General features: G+C 42.6%; 1 protein-coding gene across 2 annotated transcripts in view; it reads right to left on the bottom strand.

Annotated features, from left to right (window-relative positions):
- RYR3 (ryanodine receptor 3) overlaps positions 1-24,785 on the bottom strand; it is a 264,337-nt gene that overhangs the window by 184,388 nt on the left and 55,164 nt on the right. For both annotated transcript variants that reach the window (XM_060273292.1, XM_035110794.2), the window contains exons 3-5: positions 22,503-22,610; positions 2,356-2,430; positions 1,056-1,134 (exon numbers count right to left, since the gene is read on the bottom strand). In XM_060273292.1, the coding sequence (XP_060129275.1) occupies positions 1,056-1,134; positions 2,356-2,430; positions 22,503-22,610 (262 nt within the window). The remainder of the gene's footprint in view (positions 1-1,055; positions 1,135-2,355; positions 2,431-22,502; positions 22,611-24,785) is intronic.

The raw sequence follows: 24,785 nt of genomic DNA, 5'->3' as shown, positions 1-24,785 counted from the left end.
ACTAGGGTGAAAGAGAGATGGGGGTCCCAGCTGGGGGTTCCCAGTTGTTTGTTGCTCTGTGATCCGGGTGAGAAGCATGTTGTTGTTGTTGTTTAGTCGTTTAGTCGTGTCCGACTCTTCGTGACCCCATGGACCATAGCACGCCAGGCACTCCTGTCTTGCACTGCCTCCTGCAGTTTGGTCAAGCTGTATGTGAGAAGCATACAGCTGCTCTGATTGTGGAGATGGAGAGTGGCTGGGTAGCAGTGCTGAGAGAGGTATGGCTATACGTAAATATCAAAAGTGATAAATGAATATAATTGGTATTATTATTATTATTATTATTATTATTATTATTATTATGACTATTATTGTTGTTGTAATTTGGAATGATTGGATTGGATTTGTCATTAATTGGAGGATTTTATTGAAAATGAATAAGAATTATTTAATAAAAAAGAAGAAGTGATAGCTGCTACGGTCTGCAGAGGCTTCTCACCACATGGCCATTCTATTGAGGGCTCCTGGCTGAATGAGATCTATACTGTCAAACTGAAACATAACTGTGAGCTTCTGAAATCGATGCATATCCTACAAGAGCTGAGCAATTGTATTTAGGGCTGAGCCCTATATATGATCAAATTTTTTGCTGCCTGGGGGTGACACATATTTAAAATGGTTATAATTACACTTTCACACACAGTAGGCTTTTGTTTTCTCTAACGCTTTCTCCGTGTGCAGCAATGCCTAATGAAAGTGATTTTTTTTCTTAATGCTCACCTATTTTCTTTCTTTCTTTCCACAACTACAGTTCAAGATCTCCTGTTACAGAATCTTCCTTAAGAAGTGGAAGAACACAGAGCAGGCCTGCACAACCTGTGACTCACTAGGTTCAAGCCATGTACTGTGGCCTCTCACAGTGCTTAACAGACCCTCCGTTTTTACCATTCCTGGCAGCTAGAAAAATCAGGAGTTTCTTTAGGGGTTTCCTTAGGTTTTCAGCCCCACTGAAAAAAATAACCTGAAATGATATTATATCTGAGATTATGGGGATGAAGCTTCGAGGACATACATACCGGCTGCATTCTCTTGTAGCCCCACATCAAATGCAAGTTTATCTGTCTGAGATCTCGAAGTAGTCAGACATGTCAAATACTAGGGGGAGAAAAAAGATGTTGAATTTATTAGGACTGTTGAAATCGGTACATTTCAAGAATGTTGTAAGATCATCTTCTGCATGAATTCAGAGATCTTTCTACATTCAAATGTGCAAAACTGGGTAACCCAATTTTTTTGCACATTGGTTTGTAGATGTGCATCAGATTCCTGCTGTGTTGAAACAAACAGAAATCTATGCAGCCATTAAGAGCTCCAGTGCTTATTAGCAATCACTGGACTGAAATGATCAACTTCAAAGAGGATTTAAGATCTAGACATGTTTCTTTTTTAATTACATTATTTTGGTCCCATAAGAACATTACGGGAGGAGAAATAAATGTGGAAGTCGGCAGCTAAAATTAGCATTGAAGCTACGATTTTACAGAACAAAGGTTCCTCTATAAAACGGTTCTCAGAAGTGAATGATGCTTGCAAATGCTATACAGAAAACACTGTTACTGCAGAACCCCTATTAGATGTGGAGCGGTAATGGAAAGTCAAGGGCTGGGATAAGCCTAGCTATGCAGAATTAATACCCACTTCTCAATTGCCCCACCTGGGGATAGCCTAGATGATAGTCTTCAAGGAAAGAAGAAGAGAGATGGCAAACAAGGGCTGGGATTGGGTCTGTTCTCTAATTCCACCAGCACTGCAATTCCTTTGCCAAGTGATGGTACCTTTGGCAAAAGTGACTGCTGCTGCAGGGTGGGGTGGCATATTCACCCAAGGATAAAGAGGCAGGAAGACATCAAAAGGGTGCATTCACACCACGAAGTTAAACCACTTCTGATAGTTTGCTTGCAGCAAAGAACTTTGGAGGCTCTAAGACAGGCACCCCCAAACTTGGCCCTCCAGATGTCTTGGGACTACAACTCCCATCATCCCTAGCCAACAGGACCAGTGGTCAGGGATGATGGGAATTGTAGTCCCAAAACATCTGGAGGGCCGAGTTTGGAGATAACTGCTTTAAGAGGTTCCTGCCACCTATACAGGACTACAATCCCCAAAGTTTAAGTCTGTGGTGTGGATGCATCCAAAGCTATTTTCCAGCTCAGGTTTCTGGAAAGAGAGAAAATGTGACCGAAACAGGCAAATGAATGTGGGGGGGGGGAGGTGCTTGTTACCCATCCCTCATCTTCACTCCACAGGCAGCTCTTCCCCCTACTCTCCAACCCCCAAAGTAACCGGTACTTGGATCGCAGTCAGGAAGCAGCTTACCATTCCACTAAATGAATGACGAAGAAGTATAGCATGGCCATATAGCAGTGTTCTGTGACCACCTCCTTGAGCTGCCTGCGGGAAATTAAGAAGAAATCTCAGAGCTCGCAAGCATTGGAACCACAGGGACTTAATTACTGTAACAGCAACAAATATTAGACATTTTATATTAAGCTATGAATAACAGGATTAGACTGAGGATTTCAAGTGTGGGGCAGAGGTTGTGCACACTCACAATAACACCATGCAATTGTATTTCCATAATTTCATTGTGAAAAATGACAAATGCCTAGAGATTACTATCAGTGTTCAGTAACTGCCCGCTCTTCAACCCAATTAAGTCAAAGCGCTTCAATTTAAACGGATAAGGGGCTGATCTAGAAGAGCATGTGGTACAGTTCTCCCAAGAGAATGCAACTTCAAAAGGTGTGGTTGGGTGGGGGAGTTGCATGCTGAATGCCACCACGTGTGACATAAAATCCAGACTGTAGAAAGCTAGCAAGTCAGAAAGAAAGTCTCCATGCACAAGGAACCTTCCAGCCTACAGGAGGATGTAAAAATTAAATATCCCACTGCATTCTGAAAGGGTTAGGGTCAGGTGAAGAAGTGTATGGCATGGTTACTACCATAGAAACTGACTCTCAGAGCTGCTAGGGAACAGGGGAGAGATTCTCCTGCCTTAACCATGATTACAGAATTGTCAGAGCTGATGGAGATGTGGCAAGAAATAGAAAGATTGTGTCTGTGACAATCAGATTGAGGAGGCACATCAGAGGCAGCCAAGTTATCCCAAGATGCATGGTGCAAGCTTGACTCCAGTCAATGCCTGTCGTGAGCTCGACGAGAAAAGAAAGGAAGGATATGCAAGGAATCAATATATAAATAACTTGATGGGTCACCACTGTGTCACCCGCTTGATGGCAAACTAGGATTTGGAATAGCAACTGTCTGCCCACCTGCAGTGATGACACTGCAATGCAAAGCTTTCCAACAAGCGGAGCTGCCATGATGGCGTAGGAATTAGGGTGACTCTGTCATGCAGCTTAAAACTATAGTTTAAGGCTTACAAAGCTTAAGAACACTGTGGGATTGTGGAACCTAGGAAGTTACCTTATACTGAGTCAGACCATTAGACTAGGTGAGTATTGCCTATACTAACTGGCAGGAGCTCTGCAGGATTTCAGACATGGAGTTCTCCCAGCCCTACCTGGAGATGCCTTTTGCATGCAAAACCATGTGCTCTACCAGTGCTAACCTTCTATACTCTTACTCTATTTCTCCTCCCTTCCCCTTCTTGCATCTGTAACTGCTCTGGTTTATATTTGAATGTCTATAAGTAAAAATGTTTTCTGCAATAAGAAGTTCTGAACATAAAGTTATAAAGGTACTTTCTTACCTTTCTTATAAACTTTCCAGAAGCATTCAAAAAACAAAACAAAACAGATTATAGGCATGTGCTTCTAAATTGTTACCAAAAAATGAGCAAAATATCCATAATCTGTCCATAATAAAACCATGCTCATCCACAACTTGATTATTGCTGAGCTGGCTTGCATTACAAAGACTTGGAGAGAGTGAACGGGATGGGCCTGACCTTACCCAGCTGTGCCCACCTGGGTTTTTTGGTACTGCAAGTACACCATCTCTTTGCCTAGGAAGCTTCTTGACCTTGGTATGGGCTAAGGGGGTCTGTACCTGTTATCAGGCCAGAGAGACAAATTAGGGATGCTGTTGTCTAGCAGCATCCCTTATCCAGTTGGCCAAGGAAGTTTTGGGGTATTGTTAGAGGCGGCTGTCAAGCCAGCTTGAGACTTCATGGCCTTCATGACCACCTTTGGTCTTTGTCAGATGGTCATTGGTTCAACACACCAGGCAGGGTACACCCTCGATGTGATCATCGCCCCAAGAGATATGTGGGCTTGACTGAAGATTGGGGGAGTGCAACCATTATCTGGTTAAGTTTGGGCTGACTGTGGCAATTCCCCTGTGTAAAGGTGGGGTTCTATTCAGATTGCCTGCTCTTGGAAACTAATGGAAACTGATGTGTCCCTGTATGCTCTGGAGTCTTTTCCAGTAAAGAAAGCTGGCAATCACTTATGTATTAAGTTAACTGCAGTACTCCTTCTGGCCACCGTGGCTGCAGATCTTACCCTGCCCACCGAGGCTGCAGTTCTCACTCAGGTCCACAACATGCAAATGAAGGATTGAAAGTGCTGTTCACGGATTGGGTAGCTAGGGGAAGTTTGTTACTGTTGCAAGTTACTGAGTACTATATAAGCCAGTTGGCTAAGCTACTGTTCAGTCTGGGACTCAGAGCTAGAATAAAGAGCTGGTTGTTTTGAGAGCTGTGTCTTCATCCTTCTTACCCACTATTTAACAATCGCATGGAAGACATGGTCTCACTATGGAATGGCAAGATGAAACGTGTGATTGGCACAATCATTCCTGAGCATCCTCTCTGATGTTCTGAAATACATCCTTTGGTACTCTGAGGAGCAGGAGCTCTGGACTATAAAGCAAGCCAGATGAGGACTGGAATGCAAGTGGTGCAAGTTTTGCCCTGAAGCCAACCGAACACTGGTCAGAACACATAATTGGGCCTACCATGCGGCAGTGTGGAATGCAAAAAATGTTCATTTTGCAGCTTGCATTGCATTCTCTAGTAGCCAACCAGTGGGGTCATTTTGGACAGTCCCAGTTTGACTCCCAGTTTGGGGATGGTGCTGGAGAGAGCCATGGTGGGGCAGCTGAAGGCATTCTCAGAGAACACCCATTCCAATCTGGGTTCAGGCCTGGCCACAGAATTGAGTTGGCCTTGGTCACCCTGATGGATGACCTCTGCACAGAAAGGAACAAGTGTGACCTTGCTCCTGCTTCTCTCATTGGCTTTAGATACCATTGACCATGCTTCAGGGAATGGGAATTGGGGACACTGTGTTACAGTGGTTCTGATCCTACCTTCAGGACCGAGTCCACAGAGTAGCATCGGGAGACTGTTTCTTGGCCCCCTGATAACCACGTTATGGGGTGCCATAAGGGATTATATTATCTCCAGTGCTATTTAATATCTACATGAAGCTACTGAGAGTGGTCATTAGGAGATTCAGGGTGATGTGCCATTTGTATGCTGATGACACTCAGCTGTACTTCTCCATAAGTTCTGAATCGGGAGAGCCCATGCCTGGACACAGTCCTTGGCCACTGTCTGGACACAGTGGTAAAATGATGAGGCACTGTGGGTAAGTAGTTCCTATGTCCGAGAAATTGGCCAATTGTCTACCCTGGATGGGGTTGCACTCCCCCTGAAGAAGAGAAGAAGAAGAGTTTGGATTTGATATCCCGCTTTATCGCTACCCGAAGGAGTCTCAAAGTGGCTAACATTCTCCTTTCCCTTCCTCCCCCACAACAAACACTCTGTGAGGTGAGTGGGGCTGAGAGACTTCAAAGAAGTGTGACTAGCCCAAGGTCACCCAGCAGCTGCATGTGGAGGAGCAGAGACACGAACCTGGTTCCCCAGATTACGAGTCTACCGCTCTTAACCACTACACCACACTGGCTCCACTGCTTGAAGGAGCAAGTTCACAATTTGGGGGTTCTTGTGGATCCAGCTCTGTCACTGGAAAAACAGGTAGTAGCCCAGGGGCTAGAGGTGCATTTTACCAACTGTGACTGGTTTGACAGCTATGACCATTCCTGAACCGGGAGAGCCTGGCCACAGTAGTTCATGTACTGTTTACTTAAGGACTGTTTACTTACTTCATGTACTGTTTACTTAAGGACTGCAATGGACTCTACGCAGGGCTTCACTTGTGCTTGATCTAGTACAGAATGCTGCAGCACGATTGCTCACAAGAGCGAGGCATTGTCAGCATATAACACCTGTGCTCAGAAATCTGCACTGGCTGCTCATCTGCTATCAGGTCAAGTTCAAGGTGTCACTATCAGAATATGAAACCCTTAACAATTTGGGACCAGTTTACCTATGAGATCACCTTGCTGCATATGAGCGTTGATAAAGATTTTACAGTAGTATATAGTGCCTTCATTACGGATGAACATGTGACTGTGAAAACCTGATGGAAGCCACATGGCTAATAAAATACTGTATGCTGTTAACAATTGAAACAACATTGGTATAAGTGTTTCTACACTGCAGATGGATAAGTTGGTGTGTCCAAAGGTGTTACTTAACCATCTCATTTTCTGTTTTGTACACAAGACACATTCTACCTACAGACAGATCCCCACTGATCCCAAGGTTGGCGAACTTCAATATTTCTTTGGGGAAACTTGCTGGCGTTTTTTGTACATGGTATGAATAAGAAATCCTGGTTAGGGCTAAATAAGACTTGGAAAGTTCATACAAACATTGTCGACATTTTAAAAAATGTGATTAGATTTCCTTGCCAAGATTACAAATCCAGTTGGCTATCCAAGAACAAAGTAATTGCCACTACTCGTTGGCATAAGATTTCCACTGGAGGCACATGCTGATCAAATGCAAAAATGAATCAACAACCCACACAATCATTTTATGACTTACTAATCCACCTGACCTCTAATATTCTGATGTTCAAACCACATAGTGAGATGAAAGCTACATCTTAGATTGCTTTGTGGTAGGTTTTATGATGTCTCCCTCTGAGTTCATTTATGCAGCAGACGGCAAGGCAGATCATGCTGACCATGATTCCAAGATGTAGGGGTGCAACAATCCTGTATCACTCTCCTCAGGATTACTTTCACTTCAGTTGAGAGCACTGAGTTGCTGCTACACAGCTAAAAGAACACACTTGCAATAATGAAATTTGTGTTGCTGTTTTTCCTCCATCAAATCTTCACCAGCTAAGCTGACTGAAGAGAATAGGGCCAACTACAAACTCAGGGCCAAACCAGATGGGAGATTTTCCTACACAGCTTTCATTTTGCTAATTAGCAGTCCAGTGGGACTCCTTTGAAGATCAGGGAAGTGCTGTGCCAGGAGATGATGACTTTTGATGCAAGGCAGTTTAGACTGACTCGCGTTTTCCCAGTTAAAGACATAATGGATACATCCATTAAAAAAAAGTTTGGTGCCTTTGGAGGGTGAATGTGAGGATAATGGAATTAGCTACATGAATACAATATCGCAGTGATGCATTCTACAATACTGAGTGTTGGACACTGATCAGGATGTTGTTTACCAAAATTAAATATTCCCCATATGTTATATCTTATCTCTTTTACACACTGAACAAATGTTTGTGCAAAGCAAGGCAAAATCATCTTTAATGTATCCACCATTCTGATATTCAAACACCTCCACAATAGAAGACAGAATTTACCATCCATGTTGTAGAGCCTTGAAAATATTAAATAAGCACCAAATAATAAATGTCATTGTGGACAGAAGGCATCACAGCCATCTGACACAATTTTCACAACAGTCTTTTTTTTCCAGCCCTGCTGCTGTGATTAAAGTTGCAACCCTGCAGGGGCACAGATACCTAAATATCAGCTTTTAGTGCGGGCTGCAGCTCCTTTGTTGAAGAACATTAGCTATTTTAGGTAAGCCACTTAAAGATTTTTCTCCCTTGATTAATCAAAAAAATAAATAAAACAAACCTGGGGGCAAGAAACAGGGTTGCACTGAGCAGGCCCATGCTCTGCACTCTGACATTGTACAGTGGAACCTCGGTTTACGAACACAATTGGTTCCAGAAGTCTGTTCATAAACCGAAGTGTTCATAAACCGAAGCGAACTTTCCCATTGAAAGTAATGGGAAGTTGATTAATCCATTCTAGACGAGGAAAAACACCCCCTAAAGCAGCAGGGCCTTCGCTCCGATGCCTTCGTGGAGGCCGGGGAGCGCTCCCTGGCCTCCGCGAAGGCATCGGAGCGAAGGCCCTGCTGCTTTAGGGGGTGTTTTTCCTCGTCTAGAACAGATTAACCGCTTTGCTCCGATGCCTTCGCGGAGGCCGGGAAGCGTTTCCGCGACTGGGCTGCAGCCGCGAAAGCGCTCCCCGGCCTCTGGGAGGCATCGGAACGAAGGCCCAGCCTCCCCGAAGGTATTGGACGCTCCAATGCCTTCGGGGAGGTTTGGCCTTGGCTCCGATGCCTTCGGGGAGGCCGGGCCTTCGCTCCGATGCCTCCTGGAGGCCCGGAGCGAAGGCCCGGCCTCCCCGAAGGCATCAGATGCTCAGTAGACCTCGGGCACCTCGGTTTACTAACTTCCAGGTTAGGATAGTTCGTAAACCGAAAGTTCGTAAACCGAAGTGTTCGCAAACCGAGGTTCCACTGTAAGCTTTTCTGATATATCGGCTCCTCCCTTAAAGAGGGCACGTGTTGCGATGAGACCTGGCAACCAAACCCTTGTGTTGTGGGTGGGTACGATTGGTCAGCCACAACACCCTATTGGTAGGTCCCTTGATGCTGGGTTCATTCTGACCAATGGGGACGCTAGTCAAAATGGATCAAAATGCATCATACATGCCAATGCACGTGACCCTGAGCTTTCTCTCTTGGTCAGTGCATCGGAACACCCACCCACCTCTCCCTATATTTAGGGCTTGCACGCTTGACCTTGCTATGCCGTCATGTGTTGATCTGTCGTTGGGACAGGGGCACAGCAGGAATTTTCCCCACTTGGCTGATTGTCTGGCACCATTTGGGTTTCGCCTGCCGCATAGCAAATCGTCACAACTTGTAAGGTTGCAAATAGGCTCTGGTTCAGGCGATAGGGATGGGAGAACGCTCTCGCCATCCCTATGAAATGGGGACTCAATGGGTTTGGTCAAGCCTGCGAGGGGTTGTGCCCGTGCCTGAGTCCAGGGGGACATCTGGGTGATGGACATAGCATGTCCCCGGCTTTCTGCCATTCCAAGTGTTCACCCTAGGCTGACCTATGATGGAGCTCTGGGTCAGTGCTACCTGCAACGGTGCAGGGAGCTAGTCGAACCAGAGCCTATGCAACCACTCACTTGCTGTAATCAATAAAGTTGTGGCCTACATTCTGCCAAAAACCAAACCAAAATTTGAGTCTTGTCTGGATTTATTTAAGGGGTTTAAAGGTCTTCACACGCAACCACACACGCAGCTTGAACTACGTTCATAGTGAGAAGTTCAAAATTCCACAGAAGCCTTTGTGTCTATAACCTGCCCCACAAATGTGTGTGATATACATGGGGTGGGGGACAGAGCTAATCAGCGCGCGCGCGCACGCACACGCACGCACGCACACACACACACACACACACACCACTCCTTGCTCATGTATTCATCAACAAGGGAACCTTCAACGCCTGCATATTCTACAAATCATGCTACAGGCTTCTAAGGAAGGTAAACACATTTTTCAGGGATGGGAAAAGGAGAAACTCGCAACCTGCCTTCTCCCTATGAGAGGAAGTGTGGGAAGTGCGGGACTGGGCCTGACATCATGCTCAAGATATCTTTAATTCTACAATAAAATGAGAGGTTTACTACAAATCAGTATCATTTGCATACAGAATGACATGCAACTTAGTTATTAGGGGGTCTTCCTTCCAGGAACTATGCTAATGGGGAAATCTATTGGGTTGGAATTGTGAAAAAAATTAATAGAAATTGTCCAAAGATTTTGAGGTTTTTGCTATCCAACCAAGAAGGGTGATCATAAATATTTAGAAAACCTACATATTAAGTAACCAGGTAGAGCTACCAGAAAGCATATAGACTTCTTCTTCTTCTTCTTCTTCTTCTTCTTCTTCTTCTTCTTCTTCTTCTTCTTCTTCTTCTTCTTCTTCTTCTTTAAAAAACTGATTATGGTCTTGTAGTCCCACTTAGATTTGAATTTTCAAAAATTCAAACTCAGACATCCATGTGTTGTAAAATGAGTGTCATGTGCCCTGCCTGGCCAGTGGAATAAAACAGGAGCAAGGAGGAAGGTTTGGAAGCAGAGATGGGAGGGGAAATTTGCCATGAGCAGATTACCAGTAGATTACGTTTTCGGTGTGTATTAAGAGCATATTTGTTCACAGACATTTCCTGACTGTTAACACTGATCTGGCACAGACCCCTGTCTTTAGTGTATGGTATTGAATTCCTCTACTTCCATATTATATTATTTTCATTGTTTTATGACGTTTTCTTATTTTTGTACACTGCTCCAGACATTTCCTTTAATATAAAGTGATATATAAATGTTTCAAATAAAAGAAAACTACAATCCCCATAAGGTTCCATCCCCTTCCTGCCTCCCATCTGACCATGTACACTTACATACTGAAATACAGTAACTGAACACAACTGAGTGCCTGAGCAGACGAGAGGCCAATGGCCAGAGATAGCAGTCACCCATTCTGAAGCTATATGAGAATCATTACCATTTTACTGCCCTCCTGTTGTTGAATGCAAGCAGCTGGTCTCAGCTTAAAAGTCACATGCAGCTTGAAGGTTGCTCACTGTGAGAATTGAGCAAAGAAAGCATCATGCAGCTTATGCCATTGCAGGAACAAAATACATGGCCCTGCGAGCTACATCACATTTTCTCCTCTATGTCAACTTTTTATTATTATTATTGCAGTCTGCCTGTGACTTGGGATGAGTCACCCCAAACGGTTGAAAGGTATACCCTGCCATTGCTAGGCAACTGCGCAGCATTTTCCCTCCGTCGTCTCCAGAAATTACAGATTATTATTTGACCAGGACTGAAACAAAGCAGGGTTGAAGTAGCAACATTCAAAAGGAAAATTAGGTCCAGGGCATGGTTTGTTTGTTTTTTACATTTTACAGGAAATGTTGGGAGCTAGGTGGACAGGTGATGTTTGCATCCACAACCCTGGTGAAACAGGCAAAAGGGACCCTCACACATCTTACTTTGCTGAGATGTGTGACTGAGATCCATGTATGAGGCAAGCTCATTCAATTCAAGCTAGGATTAAGACAGAAGAGTAGCCATGGGACTGCTGGTGAAAAGGACAGTCCTGTGCCTTTTCCCTCCTACACAATGTCCAGGGATGCTCAAGGTGCAAAAGGACACAGTTCTCTCAGTCTCCACAGGTGGGAAACAATGAAGGGGGTCGGCAGAAAGAAAACCTAACGTGCAGTGACATCCCATCCCATGGCAAGTACATCCCTAGACATCACACAGAGGAGGTAGGATAAAAAGATAGTCAGTATTTTTTATAACGTAGCATAACATAATAAATTTGCTACATGAATTTTGTAATAAAGCAACTAGCCTGCATCTATTAATATCCAGGTGAAACAGAGCTGTAATTTTCCCAAGTCATGGGAGTGAGAAGGAGAGGCGGGTGCAGAAAATCCTCTTTCACAGGTGAAGCAGGAATAGCAGATGTGTAAGTTGCTTCTATTCTTGCTGCAATTCATAACACGTGAAGCCACCCCAAATGTTGATTCTAACACCTGTCTAAACTATTTAGGACTGGCCCTTAAGAGCAGCAGCATCAGGTCGTGTTATTATTTTGCATATCAATTGGTATACTTGGGTCTTTTCTAAACTAACAGTAACTCTCAAGACACAAATTCACACAGCCCAGCTTGGCAAGCTTCTCTGACTTCTGTTGACACAATAAGTGCATGACAAGCAGTGTGACAAACAGGTCAGGACATCGTCTTTTTTAATGAAGACGCCTTTGCAATCTGTCTTTATTTTTATTTCTTGCATGAGATTCCCCCATCCCCACCCACAGATATTGTGATTCAGTTGCTAAGCCAGTTTGCGTGCTTGCGTGTCCTATCATAGGTCTTGACTGCATCTGAAGATTTTCAGATGCTGTCATTATGTTCAGCTGTTCGCAAGTATTTTCTAGTTTTGCTCATGAAGTCTAAATGCCCTCCTAATGACAAATCTGCGTACAACTTTCAGAATTGCCAAATGTGGTTGAAAACCAATTTTCTAGGCAATTATTTATTCGCGATTCATCAAACAGAAAGATCTAGATACTCACCATCGGCCTAATCTTGATTCCAGGGTGTTGGAAGCTTCCCTGATATATATGCTGCCTGCCAGATGTGGGAAACAATTTGCTTTGTTGCAGTGGCTGAGAATCATGTGAATCAGAAAATCCGGCATTCAAATCTGACTTCAGCCGTAAAGCTGTCTGAGGCAGCAAGTATTATCTCTTCCCTGATCCCTCCCCCAGTTACAACATGAGAATAATCATCATACAGGGTTGTTGTAAAGATAAGTGAGAAAATTCGTAAGAAACACTTTGAATCGTTAAAATGTGCTGTGTGAGCAATAGTATTAGGATGACATCAAGGTGGCTCAAGCAAGTAAGCCAAACCATGTGGAAAAAGGGAATGCACACCAATATCAACATATCCAATCTCATCCAATCCTGGGAATTCTGGCAATTTTGTTCTTGCGTGCAATTCACAAGATCCTTCATGTGAAGAAAGAAGTAGCCTACAAATTCCATTAAGACTTTCTTCGTTGGGCTTCTAGTATAACTCCAGCCTCATCTCCAGTTGTGGAAATACCCCTATTCCCAGTGCCTTATGAAGGGACTTCCAACTGGAAATTCCAAAATGTGGAACTAGGCTGCAATACTATAATCTCTAACTTGGAAGCCCCACTGAGCATAGTACCTGAATAAACAGGTATAAACTTTGCAGCATAAAGATTCAATCCCAAACTCACTGGGGATGCAGCGCTGTACCCATTTGATCTGGGAATAAGCACCATTGAGGACATGCATAGGATTGCAAGTTGCACGGAACTCAAGTTTACTTCTAGGTGTTGCATGAAGCATCAGCAGAACTGAATCTGACCAATGACTCACTGCAGCTGAACACCAGAACCCATTTTCAATGTCAAGGGTTAATCCCAGAATATGTGAAGCAATGATAAAGAACATGGCCTTGAGCAGGGATGGAGAACCCGAGGCCTTCCTGATGTTGCTAAACTACTACTTCCATCACCCCTGACCATTCACCATGCTGGGTGGGGTTGATAGGAGCTGTAGTTCAGCAACATCTGGAAGGTGGCAGGTTAGCCAAATCAGGTTTGAGAAAGAGAAGAGGGTACTCCTAGTAGTACAGTAAAAGTCCATCAGTTCCATTGCATCTGGGATTAGGGCTTGGCGCTTTCAAAATGAAGACTGTGGCCTCCAGGCATACTTAAGCATCTCTTCCTTTAGAAGTAAAATACTTGGCCCCAGAATATGTTTTCCTTTCTGCCTTGCTGGGGCAAACACCTTTTTTTAAAAGTAGCCCAACTCCCAATAGGCAGTAGTGTGGGATTTTCCCACCCTACACTACATAGCTGAAAGTCACAACGAGAAGAGGAGAGAACAGAAAGTTACTGCATTGTATTTAATTAAAATGGTCAGCGGCAAACTTACACTGAGAGCAAGTTGAGGGTCTGTGCCTGGCCGCTTTTAAAGAATATCATTCCCACATATGCTGGCATCTGCCTCCTTGGAGGGTTAAGTTCTTAAGTAATCACTAATTTCCCAGTGGATTGGGAAAATAAAATTAACAGAGTGCAATGATTTAGTATTGCACAAAAACAGGGCCAGGGGGTGGGGTGGGCTGACTGCTCTGCTGACCAGCAGAGATTTTTCTCAAACTGTGTGGGATTTCTGAGAAGGAAAACCAGTGAATACATTTTTAACTATGTTTTTATGGATCGTTTGTTGATTTTATCCTTATATGTTGTGTGACAACTTGCTGGAATTTTATGAAAGTGTGGATTATAAATAAGAGTGCAATCAGCCAGCCAATCACTGAACAGAGGCAAGGAAATGTTTGCAGGTCCCACCTTTAGCTCCATAATAGGCCTGGCATTTCAAACAAGTTACAAGAGGCCATGGTTTCCCCAAACATTACAAGCCAAAATTTAAATCCTAAATTTTAAATATGTAGGCTGCAGTCCTATTCACAAATCCCATTGAAACAAGTGGACTTTACTTATTAGAAAACATGTTCAGGACTGCATTGCACTAGATATAACAGCTCTCAGAGACTTAAAAATGCCAAAGACCTTTTATTGATAGCTTCAAATGCCAATGATTGTAAAGCGCAAAAGAAAGTTCAGCAAAGGCCCATATTTCATGGCTGATCATTCGTCCTGAGGTTTTATAGCCACAACAAAAAACCGCATGGAACAACCAGCATACAGAATGAACATTGACAAGCGAAACGTTTCATTTATCACAGGTACAAATGGATTGAGTTTCATGCGGTGGCTGAAGATCAGACAAATGAATTAAGAACATACCCATTCGGAGAGATCTCTAGGCTAGCAAAGTTGAAAACAAAATGGTAAATGAAAATTTAGTCTCACAAATGGTGTGTGTTTGTGTGTGTGTGTGTGTGTGTGTGTGTGTGTGTGTGTGTGTGTGTGTGTGTGACATATTAAACCAGAAACTCAAAACAATATTTAGGCATATACATATACATATTGAAGGAACCTGTTTTAATATTTAACTAAAATAAGCAATAATGATGGGGACAATCCACCAGGAAGTTCTTGTTAATGATAACAACAACAACAACAACAACAACAACAACAACAACAACAACAACAACAGGAGTTATTTAAGATCTAAGTATCATTGCAGTAGGGTTTACACAGGTAGATTGTGTCCACTATATTTAACATTCATTATCTTCAAAAGCTGATGCTTCCAAGAAACCAACTTGTATGCAGCACGCTAAATATAAAATTGAGCTGCAGGGAATAGTAAATTACTGCCATAGTACTGCAGCAGCTTTACATAATCACATTTATGAGACCAAAGAAAGTGGTCAGCATATAAGATAGCTGCTCTTGCATTTACCATGAAAACCCATTGGGATATTTTAGCTGGCACATTTACTGTTCTTCTTCCTTGTACGGTAGCTTTCCTTACAATGATGCCCTCCAGGTGAATTCTTTATCTCTCCCCACCACCACCACCTTTGCTTACCAAAAGCGTAGAATGTATTAATCAACAGCCTTGAATCTTAAAGTGGTCTCTCTCTTTTTTGACAATTAAGTCTACAAATTCGGTATGCTAATCAGGACTCTTATTTACAATAATAAAAGAAGTTCATACACATGCCAGACTCACATCCGTAATTTAAACAAAGCAACAGCTGCCTATCTCTTGCTGCACACAGGAATCTGCCCATTCACACCTGCAAGCACTTCCCCAACACAAAGAAATGTGCCAGATCTTTCCACTAAATATGGACAACTTTACTGAAGAACAAATATTTATATCATGGACAATGATCATGCTAGACCAGGCATCCCCAAACTGCGGCCCTCCAGATGTTTTGGCCTACAACTCCCATGATCCCTAGCTAACAGGACCAGTGGTCAGGGATGATGGGAATTGTAGTCCAAAACATCTGGAGGGCCGAAGTTTGGGGATGCCTGTGCTAGACCATGATGAGTTTAAACGTGCCAGCATGGGTTATAATCCATGTTTTGAAGTTGGTTTGTTTTGTAAATGACTACTATTAAACCAGGCCCCTGTTTTGGACAAACAAGAAGCCATGGTTTAATAAAATTGAAAGAAAAAGCTTCTGAAGTCTTCCTCCCAGCTGCATGGGAAGAAGAGAGGGGAAGAGGCAGGGCCGGCGTGTCCATAAAGGCGGACTAGGCCACTGCCTAGATCTCATGAGAAGCGGAAGAGAAACACTCAAATAAAATACAGGCACTTCACACAATCACACACATGCGACTACTGGCACATGGGTTGTTTTTGGTGATGAAAGGGGGGAGGGATGGAATGGGGCAGAGCAAAGAGGGGGGAGAACAGGATTCCCCTGTGGTGTATCTCTTTCCACTTTTCTGCTGTAAGAGGCAAAGCAGGAAGATACAGACCTCACCCACAGCTTCTCACCAGAGTGGTTAGGAAATGGTGCAGTTCACTGGCACTTCTGCTAGTAGGGAAACTAACACACTCGAGAAGCTCCTACAGCCACTTTGCAAAACAGGCAGAAAGGCAAGCTTTAGGGCTACAATCCTATTCACATCTGCCCAGGTGTAAGTCCAATTAAATTCAATGGAGCTCACTTGAGAATAGACATGTGTATGACCGAACCGTAAAGTTTGCCAATTGTATTATTGAGCTAAATCTGATCCTATGGTTTGCATTACCTGCATTGTATAATTCTGATTGTATGGCTTAGCCCCCCCCCCCCATATCCCTGGGATGTCTTGCTTAAAATGCTTCTAGTGCCTCTGTGTCTCTGTGTTAAAGTGTAATGAAAAGATTCGACAGCTAGACAGGATGGCCTTGCCAGAGAGCACAAGGTCTGCAGTCTGCATCAGGAGATGCTCAAGGTCTCAAGCCCCCACTCAAGGCTGCTTGAGGATGCCCAGCTTGCTATCAAGGCCGGATGGCTGGCCTTGTCTGACGCTGTCAGTCTGACGCACAGAGACACAGGCAAGATAGTCTTGTCTAGCATGTGTTTATGCACAGGACCGGACACGGATCTTCCTTATATGTACTTGTGACCCCCTTTGTGTTTATGAGAAGGACAGGTTACGGATTTTCCTAATATGGATTTGTAACCTGTGACCCCCTTGCGTGCGCACATTTACAGAGGAGGGGGAAAGGAGCCCAAGAAGTGTATAAGAAGCTTTGCAAATTTGTGTTTCCTTACTCTTGTCGTGAGCTGGTCACCGAGGGTCTCTTAAATTTAAGAATTAAACTCTTTCTCTGAATGGGACTCAACCCCGGTGTCGTTATTGACTGTCTCTGTCCCTGCCTGGGTGCAACCGGCTCTCCAAACTTTCTTTTGATCCCTGATTATTTCAATAGCTGAGGCTATGCTGCACCAGCAGCTGTCTACTGACAATTTTTGTGCCTTTTATGTCCAGGTACAATAGCTTCCCATCATATTTGTTCATTGAGAGGAGAAGAGCTACACCTAATGAACCTTCCCCATGTCATGTGGGGTAATAAATGTGTGTGATCTATTACTATGTCAGCTATTAGTAACCCAAGTTCAGTAGAAAAAGAGCGACAGCTGCTATTTCTACTTTTTGCTTTGCATTTATTTAAACGTCATTCGTCTCACATGTTATGGCAGCTATACCCAAAGTCCACACTGTGACTTTGGTATCTGAAGAAGTGTGCATGCACATGAAAGCTCATACCAATGACAAACTTAGTTGGTCTCTAAGGTGCTACTGGAAGGATTTTTTTTATTTTGTTTCGAATACACTGTGAGACTTGCGACTTTCAATCCAATTGGAACATTGCTCATCTGGTACGAACTACCACATAAAGAACCCATTGAAATGTGGCTCCGGTGAAATCAGTGCTAAATTCCTCCATTTTCATATGTTGCTAATCCTGCCATTCATACCTGAAGCATTTCATCTGACGAGCGGGGATGAATGGCAGGATTAGCAACAAGTGGAAATGGAGGAATTTGGCACAGTGGTTGAAATGACACAAAGTATACAAATGGTGGTGGTTTAAAAGTCCTTTAAAAGTAGGATATGCTTTATAAACTGTCCTATGGCAGATGGTTCCAGATCGCTGTTCACTACCCAGAAGCACCTCTTTACACTATTGACATTTGACATGTGTGGTTTTAGGACCCAGCTGGTTTCTGTGATTTTAAGCTAACTTAAACTGCTTTTAATACTGGGTTTTAGTTGCTGTAACCCTCCCTAAGATGTTAGGGTGAAAGGTGGGTAATAAACAACAACCACAACATCAACAACTTCCATGTGATGTAGTGCAACTTGAGAGAGCTAGGGATGTGTACTTCAACAAAGTGCCCCTGAATACAGTTGGACTTATTCCCAGACAGCTGGTCATAGGATGTCAACCATGTATTTCCCATATATGAGTACTGTAGATGGTTCAAACGGATCTAGGCTTGATCCCTAGGATTGCGAATCCAATGCCTGGTGCTTGAAGCTCCTCACAGGAAGGATGGAATGCAAATAAAACAAATTTTTAAAACATCCGCTGATGCAGGTTATGTTTAAAAACCACACATCTTTAAGCATTCAAACATTGCACCATTCTACCCCGCACACTGTTCAGACACGCCTGCAATTTTTCTAACAGACATTTCCCCATCATAAGTAAATAGTACACATCCCAAATAGGATACAGTTGCTCAACATCCATTTTCCTACTTAAAAACAATTCCCTCTGGCTTTTCCTGCCCAAAGGAACCCTTACGGTCTACTTGTTATTCCATAGTTTCTGGCAAATTAATGCACTACTTTTATGTTACTGCTGAAAGAAAGAGGAAAATGTTAAAAGTATATTTAAATAATAATAAGCCCAGCGAAGCATGAAAATTCCCAGTCAAGGGAGGGTTCCCCCCCTCTCTTTTAATCACAAAGCAAGTTGGAATAATTTATCATTTATTCAAAAAGAAAACTGCTGCCAGTATTTATATTTATGCGCCCTATTTTCTACTTCTGAGAATCCTTGCATTCTAACGCAGGTTTTATCCATCACAACTCCACTTTTCCCTAGCATTGATTTTGACAGGTGCCTTCTAGATGCCCCGTAAGGGGGAAACTGTAGGGACATTTTGCTGCAGGAAAGCTGATTTGCATAATTATAGTCCCCCCCCCATGTTGCTGCAATAGTCAAGAGTTTCTTTATGCTCTGTTTACAGGAAGATGGATCAAAAATTATTCCACGATTAAACATATAAATAAAAAATAAGGGTAAATCAAACAGCTTATGCAGAGAGAACAAAAACAGCTGCATGGGAAATAACAGGCCAGCTCATAAGACAGACAGGCTGGCTTGTCAGGCAGTACAGATAGCCACGAGGAGGCACATTTGGTGTTTTAATTTGTTGCGGCCCTCACATCAAAAGACTTTAGACAAGCAATTCAAGCAACATTCAGTGGCCCAGTTCAAACAGCACCATAAACCATGGTTTAATGTAAACTATACTTCAATGTGAAATGCGAACCAGGGCAGTATCTGTGTGTATGAATGCATAAAACATTTTATCCCAGGATAGTTGCCTGTTGCCACTATTTAGCTTCTCCACACTGGAGCAAAATGGGAACCCCATCCCAGTTGTTGTGCCAGACCTTTCCCCTTTTAATGCAGGGCTGGTGCTGCTGCTGTTGTTTTTCAATCCTGGATTTTTTGGACTTTCCAAGGGTCGGAAAACAACACATTTAAAGGGAGAAAGGTCTGGGGCAACACTGGGATAGGGAAAATGTCATGTGGATATGCCCCATTAAAGGGGAGAGACACCCATGTGAAACCACATTCTGCCCTGGTAATAGAGGACTCAAGACATAATAAGGCTTGATCATGCAATTCCAGAACAACTCTCTGCACATTTCTCTATTGCACTCAGAGAGCTACTGCCAAGCAATTGGGGTTGTTTACTCTAGTTTACTGCAGGGTCATGCTCAGACTATGAGACACATCTAATGCAATACCCAGTATGTACTCATTCGTCTGATAAAAGAGCATGTTTTTAGTACTCATGGTTGAAGACGAAAACTTTAAAAAGGACAGGCAACTAGGTGGTGTCTTTTGTTTGAAAGACTCTTAGACTAAAGAAGATATGATGGAGGCTTCCATTAGTGAAAGCACAAAATTTAGTCGATCTCTCCTGCCATCCTCCTATCTTTACCTATATCGTTTTATTCAACCTTCCTCTTTGTTTTTATCTTATTTGCAAGTTTCTACCATGACATGAGTGATATTGTCTCATATACAATATTAGTGTTGCTGATTGCGAAGGAGTTTTTAAAATTAAAAAATTAGACTGAATTGACGTATTAGTCCCTATGTTGACTATTATTATTTGAAATTTGTTTAATATAGTCTGTTTGTAAAAAAAAGAATGAATATCTAATAGCTTATTTACTTTAAAGTGATATTCTTGCATATAGGTAAATGTGATGTTTTAATTCTTTATACAGAAACCAAAGCATAAAAATGCATACTTCTTACGTACGTTTGTGCTATCTAACAACTCCCTGTAAAAGCAGAAAAGACAACCTCTGTAAGTCTTTCCAGTTTCTTTCCAGAGTTTATGCCCCTGTGTATTCATATATCGATCTGGCAACTTGCAGCCTTCACTACTAATCAGATGCTCTTCTAAGGTGCCCAACGTACAACTCTTTAAATCAAACTTCAGTGGCGATAAGAGAAAGAGCGCATTTATACGTAAGGTATGAAAACAGAGAATGCAGGTTTTGGGCTGTTTTTTTAAAATGTTCACGCTTTGGTCCTATCTTGGAAAAAGAAAGAAAGATGGAATTTAACTGCTTAGCCAGGAGGTTGTGATGTTCTCTGGCTTACTCCCAAGAAACTAAGAACAAAACTGAGCATGCTAATGATCCAGTGTTATCAGCTACTGCGCTGCTCACACAGCAGCTCTCATAATGGGACAGGAGGGAACCAGCATTAGCATAAGGCACTGCTGGTCCCAATCCCTGCTGACAACACAGAACCACTGCTATTGTTATGGCATCACTTGCTTCCTGCCCTCGCTGCAGCACACTGGGTCACCAAAGGGAAGTTACATGGCTCTGTCAGGACCAGGCAGGGTTAAGAGCTGGAAGAGTTATTTTTGCTCCTTGGAGTATTTGGGGCTCTAGGAGCCAGGATGACTCTGGTAGACATTCCTTAGGACGTTCACAAGCAGGGTGATGGTCTCCTTGCTGGGTACTGGACACACGTCTTTGTGCCATTGTGCATAAACAGGAGAAGGTTGCTCATTCCAATGAAACAACCCAGGCCCTTTGGCATGTGCTGAGCCTGCATCACGGGCACTGCTTCCACATAGTGTGACCTCACAATGTATGAATAATGTGATTTTTTGGGCCTGATAATTATACTTCCTCCTGGCAAGGTGCAAATTGGAAGGGGCAGACCCAGTCGATCAGCCCCTCCCACTTAGTTGCATCATTCACACGTGTATCGTTTACTTTACCATGTAGCTCCCATGCTACTGGCTGCATGTGTGAAGAGGGTAACTTACTATGTACTACTAGTTTGATTCACGCCTAAAAACAGTGGTTCTCAAAGGGTGTGGCAGAAGAGGATGGCAAGCGTGGCAGGAAGATTTAAACATAATCAAAGAAACGTTTAAACATTTCAGTATGGTATGGTATGGTATAGTAATAATAACAGTATTAGTATAGTAATAGTATACTATACATAGTATAGTATCTAAAAATATATATATGCAGAATATGAATAGATATCTTTTCAAAATGAGAGCAAGAGCATCAAGTGATACTGAGGACAATATTGCTGTGAACAGGGATTCTCAACTCTGACAACCATCAAAGATCAGAAAAGAGAAAGGCTTCTTTGTGTTGAGGAGAAGAGTTTGTTTGTCTCAAATTAGGCCTAATATAATTGAGATTACCCAGCAAAAGCAAGCTCACACCTCCCATTGGATTTGTATACATACTTAAGGTACATACGTAAGAGGCTCTTTTGTAATTATATTTTGGGAATGATTCAGATTCTTATGTAGCTGCGTTGCTTTATACTTTCTGGGTGCCCCATGATCACATTATGAAGCAGCTGTGTTCCATGTTATACTATAAATCAATCACTGCTGGGAGTTGTTTCTTTTCTCCAATGTATTTCTTATCAATTAAAAATTTGGTGTGGTGCAAGCAAATTTTTGTTCTGTAAGTCTGGCCCAGAGGGGGCGGGACTTCATGGGGGAGGGAAATGAGAATACTCTAACTCCAGGTCTCTTCTCATTTGAGTGCAAAGTGTTTAACAAAAAATTTTTTACTCGTGTTTCTGCTCCAGCGATTCCTAATAGAAAGGTAATGCTACCTTGCACATGACCTAAATTCAAAGCAACTTGACTCTCAACACCTTGTGCTAGCTGTACCTCAAAGGATGCTCCTCAGCAGATATTTCCTTCTGGTGGTATAATAATTGGTCTCCGAAGAAGTAAGGATGGATTGGGAGGTTAATTCTTATTTTTAGAAACTGCCTGGAAGTTCTTAAGAAGCGGCTGAGATTTTTTTGCAAGGTGTGGGGTGAGAAAATAAAAGACCCCCACCCCACCCACCCACAAACAAACAAACAAACACACAAAAAGGAAGATTGGCAATATCATATAATTCATTCTGAATAGGCAGTCTTTGGAAAGGTTCCTGGGTCAAGGCAGGAAGGCAAGAAACAGTTTAATCTTGGGTGACTGGCATCCCTGACACCAAAACAAACATCTTTTTACTTACCCCTTCGCTGGAATTGTCTCCTGTATTGGCAAGCATCTCCTGGAGGGCCCTGACAGATAAAGACTGCTCCAGTACAAAGTTACAGATGCAAAGGTCAGGAGGGACATACTGTAAAAATAAAACAAGCAGCAAAAATCAGTGCTTCGGCTGACACCAGAGCTCTCACCCACATCAGCTTTTGCCACAATATACCTGTGAGTCTTTAAGGTATCTCAAGACCCTTCGCTGTTTCTGCTGTGACAGCCTTGCATGGCTAGCCCCTCTGAAAAGATTTGTGCAAGACTACAGATTATAGAAGAAGAAGAAACAAAGAACAGCACTAGACACTTCAGTGGTCCCCAAACATTTTGCACACTTCTGCTCTACCCACGACATGTCCATTGCAAGTTATGTGCTCCATTTTTTAAACAGTACATCTCAAAAGCATGGCATGTAAAGCAGGCCCAAGTGAGAAGTGCATAAATCAGGTGTAAGCCAAAGTAAAAGGGTAGAATCATAGAACTGTAGAGTTGGAAGGGACCCCGAGGATCATCTAGTCCAGCCCTCTGCCATGCAGGGATATGCAGCTGTCCTATATGGGGATCGAAACTGAAACCTTGGCAATATCAACAACACCCTCTAACTAACTGAGCTTAGTTATACAGTATGTGTTTTTAAGTCCCAGTCCTAGACAATGCACAATAAAATCAATGAAATGCATTTTAAATAACATTAAAACAACATAAAGATAGACAGAATCGTGTGTGTGTGTGTGTGTGTGTGTGACAGCTCAGCAAAATATGTCTGCAGCCCAAAGGTTTAAAGGAATTCCTTCACTTGCTTACCATAAAGGTTGGTCCAGGAATGGGAACATGTGGCCCTGCAGATGTTTGTACAACAGCTCCCAACAGCTGTAACTATTGGCCATGCTGGCTAGAGCTAACGGGACATCTGGAGAGCCACATGTTCCCTATCTTTGATTTAGGTGATTTGGAGCGTTGCTCACAAAAGCTCATTGAAGAAGCATTCAATATTTTGGCTTGAATGGTGCTATACTAGTGGCTCGTGAGAAAACAGGAAGCTGTATTATACAAAAGAAGATCACAGCTACATTTAGCTCAGTAGAGTCTGTGCTGATTGGCGGTGACTCTCCAGGGCTTCAGACAGGGGCCTCTCCCAGACCAACCTAGAGGTGCCAGCAATTAAATCTGGAGCTTCTGCTTGCAAAGCAATGCTCTGCCACTAAGCTAGACCCTTCCCTCAGCAAATACTTTGCTCTGGAATGCGTTGTTGTTAAAGAGCTGGTGACGATACTAATGAATAAAAATATTTATGATACTATGTCCAATTCAGTCCTTCTTCCTAATTATTTAGATTTGAGGAAATTGTTTTTTGTGGGCAGCGGTCAACTTGCACCAAGTTATGTGTGCTCTAAGTACCATTCATGCAAGGTCACTCAGTCCTTTTAAAACCATAGCGTGGCACCCGAAGTCTAGTTGTTACATACTGCAACTTTTATTTTACAAGAAAAAACAACATTTTAAAATAGAGATGTACCGGTATTTTAAAGCCCATCTTGGAACTTTCTTGCAAACAAAATTAAGAGATGTGAAGGCCCGGAAAAGACCAGAATATTTGTTGTTGTTGTTGTTGTTGGGGAAATTTCCCCCCATTTTTTCCTGGGCCTTCACATTTCTAGCCAGTAAGTCACTGATAAAGTTTACTAAAAAGATGAATGCCATAGAGAGTGCATTACAAACAACAAAGTGTTCAATGTTCCTGGCTGGTAATGGAGTTGTGTTTTTTTAGACTGCTATCATTGCACATATTAATATATAAATAAAACATTTGCTCCTGTAATATATAGGCTGTCGCTGCTCATTACAGTTAAACTATTGAGCAACAAAAATCTATGTTAAATATTCAGTGCTCGCACAGTTGTTCCCTCTTGTTCAATTAACAGTGTTGCTATCTTTGAGATCAACAACACAGAACTCAGCAAAATGCCCTTTTCTCTCTCCACACATTTGGCAGAAGTGATTGCATTACACAGACCCAATAGTTACTCTGTGAAGGTCACGTTCTAAAAACCAAAGTTTGATATAAAATATATCAAAACATAATATTACAAAGGCCATGTCAGCAAACGCTCCCTAATTGTTAATGGGAGACAAGCAGAGGACAAAAGCTTTGAGCAACATGTTCCTATTTTTCATATCCATAGCCAAGGGATTTGCTAGGCTAATTAGGTGACATAATAGGAAAGGGAAAATTCCCTGTGGCTAATTTGATTATAGTGTCTAT

Source organism: Zootoca vivipara, chromosome 1 (genome assembly GCF_963506605.1).
Source record: "Zootoca vivipara chromosome 1, rZooViv1.1, whole genome shotgun sequence".
NCBI lineage: Eukaryota > Metazoa > Chordata > Lepidosauria > Squamata > Lacertidae > Zootoca > Zootoca vivipara.
The sequence above is the reverse complement of the archived record's forward strand: the minus strand, read 5'-3'. Positions and strand labels throughout refer to the sequence as shown.